We start from the raw sequence: 15,044 nt of genomic DNA, 5'->3' as shown, positions 1-15,044 counted from the left end.
GTGGCAGAGTCTTAACTTTGATAAAGAATATCTCTTCGGTTTTGAGACTTTAGTCTTTGCAACTTCAGGGATCTTATTTATGCACAATCAGCTTGTAAAACTCCAAAGAGAAAGGAAAACTTGAAATCGCGTCATATGACCCCTTTAATGAAACAAAAATTTGAAATGTTGCACTGACAACTAACTGAAATAGATTTAAGTACAAATATTACTAAAACCAAAATAAAAATAAAGCTAAATAGAAATATTTGTAAAAAATTATATAAGAAAATTAGTAAAACTTAAACTGAAATTAAAAATAAAATCTAATTCAGAATATTAATAAATATTACAATAACCCTGCTTACACCTCAGTTAGCCAAAGTAGGGCAGCATGACATTTACACACATTTATTCCAGTTCCAGAATGCACTGCAAAATCCCAAGATGGTGAATCAACATTAATAGATCCACCTAATTAAAATGAAATATTTGTGTGTACCATGTATGCATCACCTTGGAGTATTACGTCTTTATCTTAGTAACATGTTAACGTGCCTTAGAAAGTAGCTGCCTATGTAGACAGCAAAGAAGTGCACTAGGGTTTGGACTCAAGCCCACACGTTATCTATCTTCTTTATGTATTTGTGGTCCACACACACATTTTGTCACTTGCATAATCATTGTCTCATAATTTGTCATTGAATTATATCCATATGCTAAGATGTGCATTTCTGCTGTAGAATCATAATGCATACCTTATCCTGCAGGTGGGCCGCATCCTGAAGCGAGACCGAGAGAAGTGTCGAGCCATGGTTCAGCTGGACCGATACGAGGAGCAGGTGTTCACACTCGACTATGATGCCATCTGTCATTATGTGGGTGCAACAGAACACTGAGAAGCCAACCGGAAGCCACAAATCACCCTTTATCACCCCAACCCTGTTCTGATGACGACATCGGTTGTGATTGGCTGCTTTTTCCCTGAATTGATAGAGACCAACATATCAGATAAATTAAATTTTAATACAACCAAGACTTAATTTATTTAGCTAGTTGTGCTGTTGTATTTTTAAATGCAGGTTTAAACCCAAATGTGGAGTCATACTTGGACGCAGCTGCTGCTGTGACAGTGGTACATCTGCATAATCGGATGATCTTAAAGCAACATAATATCCTGTTAGTAAGTCTGATATGTTGCTAAATAAAAAAGTGACATGTTTTACTCTGTATAGTAATAATGAACATTTACGCAGGTCAGCAGTAGCATCAGTGTTTGAGTGTCTGCTGCTGATCTAGGAAGAAAATGAAATGACATTTCAGCCCAATGTAATTGCGGAAAAATCTCACTGCCAGTTCATTAGAATCCAAACACTTTTGAAACTCTGCTTTGGTTTCTTAGTCCAATAAAGATCTCAATTTGTTGTTTATGTACAAAGTTAAACACAAGCCACCTACAATTTCCACTCATGTTATCTTTTTAATAATAAAATGTAAAATTCCTTCAATATGCCTTTGACTTGATCTCTGAATTACTGAAGCATCACTCATCCTTATCCATATAAAGCCTACTGCATCAAATGATACATTCAATTCTAAGGCCTCTAAATGATCAACTTGTCAAAACTTTGCTGAAAACAATGTTTGCGGTACACAATCTACTATGTGCCTTCAGTCATTTATTGATAGTTTCTAATTTTTAGAAAGTAAAAGGCCTTTTAGTATAATTTTAAACATGTCTTGGTATTGTACATGTCTTCTTTTGCTGTGAAATCTTTAATGATTCTTATAATGCAAATGTAAGAATAACTTTTATATTGCTATTCATATTTTAAAATGAACATTAATTGCACTTAAGCAACTTGGTTTACTTATTTATCCATAAATCATTTTTAGAAAAAACATGTTCAAATGTATAAAATTTGATTTGAGGAACGTTTATTTGTACATTTCTCTGTCATCATTATATTGCATTGCATTATATTTTCCTCCACAATACAACTAGAGCTTTGATCATTAAACTAAACTAAACTTAAATATCTTAAGACATATCACATGGGAGATATAAAGTGACGACTGATAACGTTACTCAACAGTAAAACAACACACATGCAAACTTTTTAGACTTTTTAGTATTTTGTCTAAAGTTCCAAAAAAAGTTACATTTAAAAAATAGATTTTTTTTCTGACAATTATTTCATGTTAGGGTTTCATTTCATGTCCATTCAGATGATTCTAAACAAAAACACGATTCATAACTTACCATACTTTTTTTTTTTTTTTTTTATAAAAGCCAAACCTCTGAATGCAACTTTAAACAAAAAGTTTATTTTGCAGGGAACAACATCACTATCTTAAGTAAAATGGCAATCGTTTATAAATTGTATAACATACAACACACTGTGTATTTACAAATGAATCTCTGTCCCAAATGTAAGAAAAACATTTCAAAAGCCTTTTAAAAAAAATCATAAAGGCTTTACAGACACACGATTCCTGCTCAGTCGTCATCATCATCATCATCATCATCCTCTTCCAGGCGTCTTGTGTTCTCAGCGTTTGCTCTCAGGACAGCTCCAGGACTGGGGTACGGCCTCTGCTGGAACAGGGGTCCTGCCGCTGTGGTGTCCGCTCCGGTCTTTGCCTCATTGCGTTTGGGGAGACCAGTTGACCATAAACCCCTGAAAGCAACAGCACCACATATTGATCACGAACATGTACTTTATTACAGAAGCAACCTCTTTCCAGAGCTCATGTAAGTGCATTGCATTGTCATTTGTTGTATACTAAACGTTTCTGCAACTTTAGTAGGTATCCAATGTAAGGCCCTATGATTTCCACAATGTGGAAAATACACTCATATAAAAACGCTATTTACTGTACAAAGTGGAATAAATCACTTTAATTGTCTTTGAATATTAAACCTCAAACTACTGCCATTTAAATATTAAGTCTGCATGTTTTATGTCTCTGTAAATGAACTCAACAGTTGTTGTCTAGCACGCATACTTGAAGCATGCATGACACTCGCTGTGTTTTCAGCGTCTGCCATCTCATTATATGAGGACATGAATACATGAACTTTCAGTCACTTAATGAGCATTTCACCAATTAATTTGATAAACCTATTGTCTAATACACATAGAAACTCAAAAGATCTTCATTACAACTCTTTACTACAAAAGTTCTTCCATTTAACTTGAAGGCGACATTACATTCTAAAATAGTATTAAAATATTACAGTTGAATTAATAACAATAGTAATAAAGTTGATTAAAACTAAGAAATAATCAAATTTTCTTCTATTTTTTTCAATTTAAACCGTAAACCTCAGCAGCACTTTGCCAAAAAAGAAAGGAAAGTGTTCAAATTGCATTTGATTTTAAAAGATTACTTGTGTCACATTAATTTAATTATGATTGTTTGTGAAAATACATTTAGGCCTATACTAGAAAAATTAAACTAGAAAAGAAAAGAAAAAAAAAAAAAAACTAGAAAAATTACAACAGACAACATTACATTTCATAGGGGGAGCATGCAATTGGCATGCTGTCTGCAGGAATGTCCACCAGAGCTGTTGCCCGTGAATTGAATGTTAATTTCTCTACCATAAGCCGTCTCCAAAGGCGTTTCAGAGAATTTGGCAGTACATCCAACCGGCCTCACAACCGTAGATAAAACTGCACATTTTAGAGTGGCCTTTTATTGTGGCCAGCCTAAGGCACACCTGTGCAATAATCATGCTGTCTAATCAGCATCCTGATATGCCACACCTGTGAGGTGGATGGATTATCTCGGCAAAGGAGAAGTGCTCACTAACACAGATTTAGACAGATTTGTGAACAATATTTGAGAGAAATAGGGCTTTTGTGTACATAGAAAAAGTCTTAGATCTTTGAGTTCAGCTCATGAAAAATGGGGGCAAAAACAAAAATGTTGCGTTTATAATTTTGTTTAGTGTATATACTGCAAAGATATAGTATATAGTAGTAGTAATAGTAAGAATAGTGTGCTATTATACCATTTCAAACACAGCCATAGCGTTAATTTTAAACTAACTACCTTGGAGCATCTGAATAGGCGCTGGGATCCATGGGATCCATTTCCTCCTGCTGCTGTTTCCGACCTCCTCCTGGTCCTCCTAAATCAGAGTTTGTGTTTATTCAGGCTTATTGAGGCAACATTTTAAACTACTAATTGACGATTTAATAAGATTATGCATAGATTACCTCTCTTTGATTTGCTATACGGTGCACTGTCATCTCTCCGTATCCGTCTGTCACGCTCCCTGTCTCTGTCCCGCTCTCGATCCCTATCCCTATCTCGGTCTCTATCTCTGTCCCGCCCGTCCTCCCTGTCCCGTTCCCGCTCTCTGTCTCTCTCTCGCTCTCGATCCCGGTCTCTCTCTGCCTTCTCGTAGTGGCTGTCCGCTTTGTCATGTCCAGTCTCACCTGGGATGAAAAACACAAACAGTTGCAGCATACGTCTCAATAATGTTACTTACAGAAGCACAAAAATGTGTGCACACTTAAGTTTTATGACCATATATTACCTTTCTGTTTCTTAATGGCTTTGGTGATGACAGCTGCCGGGTCATTGGGGGACAACCAGGACACTAAATCCGTCTCTACATTCCAGTAGTAAGGAAGTCCACTAAAGACAAGACACGAGGATGATAGTTATTTATAAGTGACAGCCATTTTGATCCTGTTTCATGGTTTTACCATGGTATTCTTGGAGTATATAATGAGTAATTGAAAGTGCCACATTATTACAATCACATGTAATCTTTTTACCATGATACATAATAGTACTTTCTTTCAACTATTGGGGGGAGGAGCTAATTTATGAACTGCTTACCAAGCAGGGTCAAAAACTTTGTACCAATTCGTTGGTAAATTTTCAAGCCTTGTAGCTTCATAATCAACGTTGTTATCATCATAGTCTTCAGCGATGATCTCCTCTTCAGCCTCTGAGGATGAGGATGAGGAGGATGAGAAACAACAAATGAAAGCATGCACTCATGATTTAGTATGTTTTAAGGGTCACTCAGTAAGATTAATACGCATGTGTATCTTACCGTGGTCAGACTGTTTCACGATGCCTCTTTTAGCGAGGCGCGCAAGTAAAGCAGGAGGCAGAGGCATCTGAAGAGAGAGTTAATCAGCAGTTACTCATCACAGTGCTGGAGAGCCGCGAGGAACCTTAAACTGCACCATCTGAAACTGCACTGACGGGATGCGGATTTCATATGCAAATAACGGACAGGATAATACACATGCAATGTTATTAAGAAATACACGACGGCGACTGCATACTTTACCTTTATCACGTCCAGAAGCTTAGTTATGGTGTGAAGGTTTCAATGAAAAGCGCCACATGCGACTCCGGCGCACAACAATGACGTAGCGAAAGCGTGAAGTGACGCTCAGCTGAACATTTGCTTTTATTATAAAATAGTTAATTTTTTTAGGAAATACACAAAGCATGTGGTGTTTTAACACGTTTAAAAAAAATAATGTAAACGTAACACTTGATGTTTTTAACGGCAAACGGCAACAAAAAACGCTGTGAACTTAATTGTATGCCTTAATTCTTATGATTTTAAGGATGGTGCTATTTTTTTGTCATAGTCTGATGATGAATTGGCACTTCGAAGTCCACACTATTAATTTAGAATTCTCTTCGGCAAGTTGTTCCAAAAGTGGCTTTGCTGATGTTTTTATTATGTTTAGCAAATATGACCTACCACATTAGTGTCTGAATTGTCATTACACGTCTCAATAAAAGAAATGCTTACAAACGATTAGATCTCTCCATTATTATAGATTTCCAGCAGACAGTGCTTCTCAGTAAATAATAAACCGTTTTCTTTTGAGAAAGCACTATTATTACATATATCTAGTTCCTGGCATCTAAAGCTTATTGAGAAATTGTTTTCAGATTATAAAATTAAGGGCTAGTTCATATGGTGAGGTTTTATATATAATAGAACTGCATCAGAAGTGCAGTTCACAAGACAGGCTCTCTGTGTGCTGCTGAACTCTGGGATTGCTACTAGGAGAACATCTTGTCCTTCAGGTCCTGAGATGAAAAATAAGACAAAAATTACCTTACAAAAATATACTGGTAATGCATGGCCACACTTACACACAGTGCTGTGTTTAATATTAAATAGTCTGGTCTTCACCTGTGACTCGTTTACATTGGTAGCTTGGTGCGTTTCCGCTGAAGTACACATGAGGGCATTCTTCCATAATAAAGGGATCTTTCTGATAGAACGGGTAACAACCTTGAGGGTCAACAAAACATGTCAGAGCAATCTAGCATTCTCAGAGTGCTTTATACAAAATAGTAATACAACAAGATATTCAAAAACTTCTAAATGAATACTTATTTTTATAAATTCAAATGATTTTAGGTCCTGAAAGAGTCATACTGAAATGTTTAAAATACAATTGAATAATAAAAAACAAAAAAAGCTGTAAAATATTTTCACAATACAAAGCCCTTAAAAGGACATGGCAATGGGGAAAAAAAGGATGGAAGGAAAAATTATCAGTGTGCTTTCCAGTATTTCCAGATGATCATCCATACTACTGTACTTCACAATATCACTGACATTCTGTCCTGCTGTGCCCAAGAACCTTAGAGGAACCACAAAACATTCACGGCCAAGAGCTGCTCACCACACCACACCACTGAGAGAGGATAAATGCACAGGTAGTTACTCACCGGACACCATCTACGATGGCTTGGTAGGGGTTGTTGACCAGCTGCAGCGTGGGGAAGGGCACAGACAGAGGGAACATGCAGCGGTGCAAAGGCTGCTGGGGAAGAGTGTAGTTTGTTGGGTCATACTGTCCAGGCATGACATCTACAGGTACAGAGACCTATAGAGAACAAATTACAAATTACAGAGACTTCAAAACATTTTATATTGTTATCGTGGGCACTTCAAAATACCGTGAATAATTATATATTTCTAATTATTCTGATTTTTTTAATGCATTTTAAGAATACTTTTAGCATCAACTTGTTAAAATGCACAACACCGCTGTATGCTGCGTCAAAGACTCATGCGCACTCTGATGTAAACAAGCTCAAGCCGGATGAGAAGCTCATGGCAGAACCAGTGAAAGAGATGCACTAATTGAAAGTGCACATTCACTCTCTGACAGCAGGTGGTGCTGATGGAACAGCAGAAATGCAGCCGTTAACCCTGTAAACAAAGCAGCTGTCCTACTTTCTGTTCTTTCAAACAGCCATTCAGATTTTTGTATTCGCAGTGGTGCTCATCACAGCACTGAATTCTTATGCTGCGTACTTATTTAAATACTTAAATTCTTAGACTTAATAAGCTATTTATTTTCAAACTTTTTTTTTTACATTTTACTCTGGACTACAACATGCCCTAGATATTGTTTGAAAATGTTTTGATTCTTTGTTCGGTCACACTTTACATTAAGGCTCTGTTGTTTAACATTCATTAGTTAACAAACTGCAAATGAAAAATTATTCTAAAGCATTCGTTAATCTTAGATACATTTAACATTTAATAACACATTATAAAAATCAAAAGTTGTAAAGGTATTATTTAAAGGACCTGAGCTAACATGAACTAACAGATGTATTAAAAAAAAAGTATAATAATTTCTGTAACATATGTAACAATTGGCTATTGTTAATGCATTAACTAAGGTTAACTAATGAGACCTTAACATAAAGTGTTACCTATTGTTCTTTATAATTATTTTGCACTTTAATCTGTTTGAAACATTTGTTTACTTTATACATTTTTGTTTATTGCTTTTATTGTATTTAAATGTTCAGTTCTTTCAGTTATAAGAAAAAAAAGTTATCAAACCTGTTATATTATGGTGACACTTTTTTTCAATATCATGATAATACCGTACACCGTGATGAAAGCTTCAGCAATTATGGCAACATGAAAATTTGATACCGTAAAAAGCCTACTTAAAAGAAATGGAAGAAAAGGATAACAGCAAGTCTTAACTCACTGTGAGATCAGAATACAACTAAGAACCTGGTCCTAGAAGCTTGATATACTGAATAAATGGAGTACAATACATTTCAGCCATGTCCCAAATAACGCCTTTAGTCTTTTTGGTCCCTCAACAAAGTCCACACTTTGGGCTGAAAACACTCACCACTAGCTGCATTAGAAGCTCATCCAGCAGTCTGATAGCTTCCACACTCCCAGCCGGAGTCTTCTTAGTCAGGTACTTTGCCTTCAAATGGAAAAGAGTTTAATTTATAAAATTAATTCACTAAATGTGATAGAAATTCTGCTTAAAAAGTGAGATTAGTGCTGCTTGAAAAGTAAGTCCCATTTGCACACCTTGGTTGTTGAGTCTTTGTCCTGAGCGCTTTGACTCAACAGGTTTCCAGCTAGTATGACTCTAGAGATGGACGCTGCTCCGCTCTGCTCCCCCTCATCTCCAAGCTGACCAGTTACCATATCCACCAAAAGTTGCAATCCCATCGTGCTGTCTGCTCTGCTGCCGTTCAACCCCAGGCCAGAGGCAAGAAGCACAAACCTGTGCAACCAGAAAACAGCAAAGGTTAAAAGGTGAAAGTTAATTCTACACTGTCACACTAAAATCAGCCAGGAAAAGCATAATAAAGTTGGTATAAATACTAAACACCCTTTAAACATCCTTCTGAAGGCTTCAATGTATACATCCTGCTCACAAAAACATTTGTAGTCAAAGAATCCACTTGTGATTACCAGACATGTATGTGCAACTTCAACACTAGGGATGCATGATATATCCAACTCAGCTAGGTTGTCAGCCTATATATACAATTAAAGTCGACATGCAATGGAAACTGAGATGTCTTTTCTTCTCTATTATGTCTTATATATGTCCATCACAATAAAATGTATAAAAGATTTCCAAAAATATAACAATATGCACTGATAAATCCTTTATAATAAACACTGCAATATTCCACAAAAAAAAAAATTTGAATTGTCAATTTGGTCAAATTTGATTTCATGGCAACTTTCAACATTTTTTTTATTTATTTTTATTGGTCGATTTATTTATATATTTTTGTATTCTTTTTTTTCTCTGATTTAGATTAATTTTTGCCATCATATAACACTCACTTAAAGTTCATTTTTAAAATACTATTAATTAAATAATACTATTAAATGTAATCTTTCCTAAATCCAAAATGAATATCCATACTTCACGCTGCACATTCTCATGTTGTGATTTCCAAATTTACGGTTTCATTCTTTTTTTCATGGTTTATTTTCCATTTATTTAGACAAAATACCTTAATTTTAATACTCATCATTTATCAGTTAACAGCCATAACAGTTATGTACTGGCCAGATTTTTAAAACTGCTGCATACATCAGTATGTCTAAAAAAAAAACTCCGGATCTCTGGTCAGTCATGTCAAGTGTGTTTCTGCACCTGTCTGAGCCGAGAGGCTGTCTTGGGGGATCTGTGGAGGAAGGTCGGCCATGCAGAAGTCTTCAACAGTGAATGTCCCATCATTCTTCTCTGCACCCATGATAGCAATAACACTACCTGAAAATACCATTTCACAACAAAGCATGAAGATTGAGAAGCCCGAGAAGACTGAGACGGATCAGTTTGTCTTACTATTTATTGACAAATGTTCCCTAACTTTCCTGTATCCCACCTGTTACAAACTTAGCAGTGTCAATGTTGCCTTCCAGTTTGATCCTCTGCAGTTCATCCTCCAAAATAAGCTCATCTGATTGGCTGATGTATTTGGCACGAGGTGGCTGAGGCAATAGATTGTGCTGAAGAAGAGAGAGAAAAGACATGTTAAAGAAGGGAAGACAGAGAGGACAGGAAGCTTGCGTTTGTAACATCAGGTGGAGTTTTACCTCCTCACTGATCTCCTTCAGGATGGAGGGCTGCAGCTGTTCACCCGCCTGCAGGTCACACAGCTCCTGATGGGCACGACTCCGCCTGCCACACACATCCACTCATGTTCAGAAGCGCCTCAGGCAGAACACAACAGCAACACGAGCCTGTCAGCGACTTTGCAGAGGTTTCTCAACCCACTTCTGCCTGGCTCTGTCGGTGAGGACGCTTTTGGACGCTAGATTAGCAATTAAACAATGTTATGTTAATAAAATATAAATGCAATGTTTATTACAAATCTATATAAGTGTCAAACACGCATCTTACTGTATGCTAGCAGCTCAACAGCTTCACTTTCTTACCGTATTTCTTAACTGCTGTGTTGTTTTTTTCCTACAATATATATTATAAATCTAGTTTGATCCGATGATAAAGCAAACAAAATAAATAACATAATCAGGTCGAACTAGTGTTGATTTTTAGTATCTAAATATTTCACATTTCAAAATAAAAGCCACCGGAAGGATCTATAACGATTTTAGAAGTATTATTTACATTTTAAATAGGGCTAATACCTCAATTATTTCAGATCATATTTTTATTCATGCCGCCCAAAATTGAGAATGTAATATGAAAAATAAGTAATGGTAATATTTGTGAGGGGAAAAAAGACAGTATGGCTAATAACATTTCTTACTGAAATTTATTAGGTAGGTTTTCCAAAGAGACAAGAATTTATTATGCATCCGACGAAATGTAATGCTTCAAAGCTAAACTTTAGATTTGCAAATATTTAACACAATCACCTCAATGAAAAGTGAGACTAAAAAAAGGGCAGTTTGCTAGGAGACGACTGCCAATATTAAATGTTCGGTGTTATTTAATTATCCATGCACTGAATGTAGGATAATCACAAGACACTGATTACTCTGAACACAGCACAAGTTCTTTTAAGTGTACAAAAGTAACAGGATTATAAGCACAATAATTAATGCGGAGGATTGAAACAGAGAAGATGAGCGATCTACTTCTTCCTTCCTCCTCTCTCCTTAAGGGCCAGATGGATGACAGATCCGTTGTTCATGTTGTAATAGGCCAGAGAGTTGGAATCTTTGATGAAAATTCCCTGGAGAATCAACACAACAGGAGATCTGAGTTTTCAAAGTACTTTTATATTTAGTAATGTCATAACTAAGATGCCTTGTTCTTTTAAGCATTCAGAGTTTAAATAAAATAACCATCTCATTATTCAACTGAAATATTTTACCTCATACTGCAGTTTCTGTTTTCCAGCCGGCATACCAGTGGCTTCGTGGATCTTAACCTTGATGACAGACACCTGAGGCACAGTATGGCATTTGATTAGCTCACTTTTTCATGAATTCTAAACATGTTTTGTATAATTCTAAGGATTAGTAGTTAAAATGTGTTCAAATGGTGCATACAGATACGAGATTAAAGGCAAACTCTTTACCTGGTCTGTGAGAGGCAGGCTGAAGTTCAGCACTTGGCCACTCAGCTTCCATTCTGTCTTGTCCTGCATGTTGGGCACCTGGACCTTGACTGCAACAGGTCCCTAAAAGAGAGCAAAGGTCAAATTGAAATGATTAACAGATGACCCTTATGTAATAACAGTTCAAAAATATTCATTGCTAACTGCACTCAAAACAGTTTGCTGCAGCAGCAATGCACCTTGTTCCTGCGCAGGAACTCCTCTTCTGGAATCAGGTTGTCCTCGGTCTTCATTTTCTTGCTGGAAGGCTCGTCCTCGTGAGGAGGTGGAGGATGGGCAGGAGGCATGGGGGCGGCAACAGCGCTGGGAGGTTGAGGCACAGGGGGAGCAGGTACAAATGCTACAAAACAAAAGAGATTTATTATAGCAAAATTATTATTATTAACAAAATTAATATTATTATTAAATCAATTATTAAATTACTAATTATTTATTAGTAATTATTATTACAATTATATAACAAAAGTTTTATTAAATAAAAAAATCATTATTTATATAATATAAATTCTACTATTATTATATTACTTTTTTTATATTTAATATAGAAATGTCTGTTGAATATTTATTTAAATTAATTTTTAAATTACAAATAGCTACGCAACAGATCTGTTATTCCAAAGACTCACCAGCAGGAACCACCATCGGTGGAGGTCTGGGTGCCATAATATGGGATGCAGAGGGTGGCATGGGCAACACACTGATGCGTGGGGCATGCAGCATGGGTGGCATGGGGGCCAGACGCACCATAGGGGCCACTGGAGGTCTGGGTATGACAGGAACAGCAGGGAGCAAGGTGGTCCGCACTGGAGGTGCCATCTGGAATATACACAAGAACCTTTAGTTAGAACGAGCACTTTAATTTTTGTGTTTGACAATCAAGCTGATCTCTCAAAACTCCCGAATGCAGACACAGATTGAGACTCACAGCAGGTGTGATGCTGATGGGTGGGGTGGGTTTGGGAAGGCTGGGGGCTACTGATAGCAAGGGCGGCTGAGGAATCTCGTTGGGCTTGCTGGGGCCGATCTTCTCCTTGGTGTCGTCCTGCTGCACTAGACCTTTAGCTTTGTGGATGGCTTCAATTTGCTCCTGCAGGGTGATGTTAGCTTGAGCCGCCTGCTGGGTACGAGCCATGCTGCCCGAGTGACCGTCCCATGTGACCTGCGGAGTAAGAGGAAGGGTTGTTAGATGAACACTACTACCTTCTGGTATTCCTCACTAAGGGGGCACCAAGGACAATAAGCGCAATAAGCATAATATTTTTTTATTAATGTGCTACATGTTTTTAATAATTATTCTTTAATATTTTCTATTTTTAGAGGATTTCACCTCTAAATTATACACCATGTATATCTATATGAAATAATATAAGCCCTATATTATAATTTCTATATATGAATATATGCATTTAATTTAATAAATAATAAATAATTATAATATTAACTTAACCCTTTCTAATCATGTCCACAATTTTGATGAAGTAAAAAAAAAAAGAAGAAGAAAAAAAAAAAGTAAAATTCAAAACACAACTCTGTCCGGTCTAAAATGACAGAGGATCACCAGAGGGTTAAATAATTCGTTTTAGTGATCTGGTTTAAGTGTTTATGGGTTTCTCAACAATGGGCATTGTTTTGGTCCTGCAGACTTTTAGAACACTAGTTTAATTAATTTGTCTACTACAATGTTGAACAGCAGATATAATTTTTTTCTTTTTCTTTCTTACCTTCTCCTCTGGTTTCTGTATCTCCTCCTCTCCGATCTTCTTACCAATGGCTGTTTCTTCCACACCGAAGATATCGGTACGTCTCTCGGCCAGCTGCTTCAGGCTGCTCTCAATGTCCAGGCCCGGAGCGTACACCTCCTCCTCGATCTGACGCTCATGGATGCTGCGGTCACGCTGCTCCAGCCAGCGGGGGTCCAGCAGGCCGATGCGCATGTGCTCCTGCATCTTACTGGCTTGGATCTTCTCACCAGTGATGGGAGAGATGAGGTACTCATCAGGGATGGCCACAGGAGGCAGAGGCTTAGACGCTGAAAGATGAGATAGAAAATGAGTTGATGCAATGAAATATGTGCTACTTGTTCTAGTATGTTAAAAGTGTGTTTTTATAAATGCCCTTACCCTTGGGGTCGTAGTCTTTGCGGATAATAACCTGGTCCGGGGTGGGGGGCAGAGGTGGTGGCACAGGGTTATCAGGGGGTAGAGGAGCCTTCATGCCATTATCCTCTTCATCAGAGCCCTATTGAGAGAGGAATAACAGGTCAATCAGAGTGTTAGTTTACCCACTTCTATGAACTGCTCATTTGTTACATTATGTGAACATGTAACATCCTCGTCCCATTGATATGATCACCCTGGTTGTCTCACCTCGTCCATGTCCTGCAGCTGTGTGTCCTGGTCTAACTGAGTTGCATGTCCTACCACCCTGCCCACTCTCTCATCCTCTTCATCTTCACTCTCAACCTCCATCTCCACCTCCTCACTCTCTCCAAACTTCTCATAACGCTCCTGGATCAGGATACGAGCGCCCAGCTCCTCAGGAGTAGTGGGAGGAGGGAAATTGCCTGTAATATGTATAATAGTAAAAAAAATGATTATTATCGAGAATATGAATATCAACGACTATATATATAACTAGTAATATATATATAATTATTTTATTAATTTATATTATAAATATAAATTAATATTGTGCTAATTATATACTACTACTAGGGGTGTGATGAGATCTTGTGCCACGAGATGTGAATTGAGATTGAGACAAGATTTCTCATTGAGGTGAAAAGCTCTCGCGATATCGCCATAATGGAGTGTGAGGGTGAAATTAGCACAGAACATTACTCCACTGTCGTTTAGCTTTTTTTATAGAAATAAAAACCATTTAATTCAGTTGTATAACGGTCGCTTCAATTCTAAACTGTAAGCAGCTGCTCTCCTCATTCAGCATGAGCTGCAGTCGCACACAGTGCAGCAGGAATCAGAGTTCACTGATCACATGTCAAGAGTAAGGTGAGATGACTGACAAGACCATGGCGGAGGATTCGTTGTGCAACAGAGCTTAAGCGTCTGACAAATGGCTTATCTTGTAGAATGCATTCTCAGCACAGCCGCTTCTTATACAAAGAGTACGCGTGATAGCAAATTCAAAAGCGAAAGTCAAACACAAGCGTGTTTTAAAGGGATTTCAATACCCCACATTTTGAGAGCAGCACGCATATTAGGTTACATACAATAATTTCCAATATCAAACCTATCTTAGGCTGGGCTGTGTAGTTGTAATCATCGCTTAGCTCTGTATCATGCTTGAAGAAAAATGTGGTCTCTATTTCCACTTTGAATATTGAGAGAGTACTTTTATTATGGTTGCACTTATTGTTTGCACTTACGACTAAGAAAAAAACTGTTATTTATTTTTGTTATTTATACTGTTTTGTGGAATGAGTTCAGTTAGGAGGTCACGCACAGCTTCAATCAGAAGTTCTAGAAGCTCATAATTCATGTACAGTTCTGAGGTCTGAAGAGACTCGTGTGAAATCATTCAGGAGAGAAGCCAGTGAGTTGAGTTTGTGTCTGTAGTTAGCTAACTGAACCAAAGTTCTGGGAATACATTTTTGCCATTAACAAAATAAAGAGCATTTTTCTGATGCAACAGTATGTTTGTGCAAATAAAAATCTTGA

General features: G+C 37.2%; 3 protein-coding genes and 1 pseudogene across 3 annotated transcripts in view; 1 reads left to right on the top strand and 3 right to left on the bottom strand.

Moving 5' to 3' along the window:
• The window catches only part of LOC107575438 (G patch domain and KOW motifs-containing protein), a 10,361-nt gene extending 8,889 nt beyond the window's left edge, over positions 1-1,472 (top strand). The window contains exon 11 of the mRNA XM_016261815.1: positions 750-1,472. Coding sequence (XP_016117301.1) covers positions 750-878 — 129 coding nt within the window. The 3' untranslated portion in view covers positions 879-1,472. The remainder of the gene's footprint in view (positions 1-749) is intronic.
• An 820-nt stretch (positions 1,473-2,292) lies between these two features.
• pqbp1 (polyglutamine binding protein 1) lies at positions 2,293-5,394 on the bottom strand. The gene is made up of 7 exons (XM_016261817.1): positions 5,303-5,394; positions 5,060-5,126; positions 4,840-4,951; positions 4,532-4,632; positions 4,209-4,430; positions 4,042-4,120; positions 2,293-2,660 (listed from the first exon to the last, which is right to left on the bottom strand). The coding sequence occupies exons 2-7, from the start codon at positions 5,124-5,126 to the stop codon at positions 2,480-2,482; spliced, it is 762 nt and encodes a 253-aa protein (XP_016117303.1). The 5' UTR covers positions 5,303-5,394; the 3' UTR covers positions 2,293-2,479.
• Positions 5,395-6,490: 1,096 nt separating this feature from the next.
• LOC107575437 (DNA polymerase delta subunit 2-like) lies at positions 6,491-10,176 on the bottom strand (annotated as a pseudogene).
• A 377-nt stretch (positions 10,177-10,553) lies between these two features.
• LOC107575440 (splicing factor 3A subunit 1-like) lies at positions 10,554-13,931 on the bottom strand (the record flags this gene model as incomplete). Its single annotated transcript, XM_016261818.1, has 9 exons — positions 10,554-10,980; positions 11,122-11,193; positions 11,329-11,430; positions 11,547-11,707; positions 11,994-12,183; positions 12,293-12,526; positions 13,089-13,396; positions 13,488-13,605; positions 13,734-13,931. Coding segments are annotated over 9 exons (1,485 nt in total), but the record flags the coding sequence as incomplete, so codon positions are not given.
• Between the last annotated feature and the right edge of the window lie 1,113 nt (positions 13,932-15,044).

This window comes from Sinocyclocheilus grahami, unplaced genomic scaffold (genome assembly GCF_001515645.1).
Source record: "Sinocyclocheilus grahami isolate Dianchi unplaced genomic scaffold, SAMN03320097.WGS_v1.1 scaffold2640.1, whole genome shotgun sequence".
NCBI lineage: Eukaryota > Metazoa > Chordata > Actinopteri > Cypriniformes > Cyprinidae > Sinocyclocheilus > Sinocyclocheilus grahami.
This window is presented reverse-complemented; position numbering and strand designations above follow the sequence as displayed.

Excerpts from the sequence above, each read along its gene's own strand:
- pqbp1 (XM_016261817.1), bottom strand. The coding sequence starts at position 5,126 with ATGCCTCTGCCTCCTGCTTTACTTGCGCGCCTCGCTAAAAGAGGCATC. Across the intron at positions 4,952-5,059 it reads CGTGAAACAGTCTGACCACG|AGGCTGAAGAGGAGATCATC; the intron begins GTAAGATACACA and ends CCTCATCCTCAG. Across the intron at positions 4,431-4,531 it reads AGCCATTAAGAAACAGAAAG|GTGAGACTGGACATGACAAA; the intron begins GTAATATATGGT and ends TTTTCATCCCAG.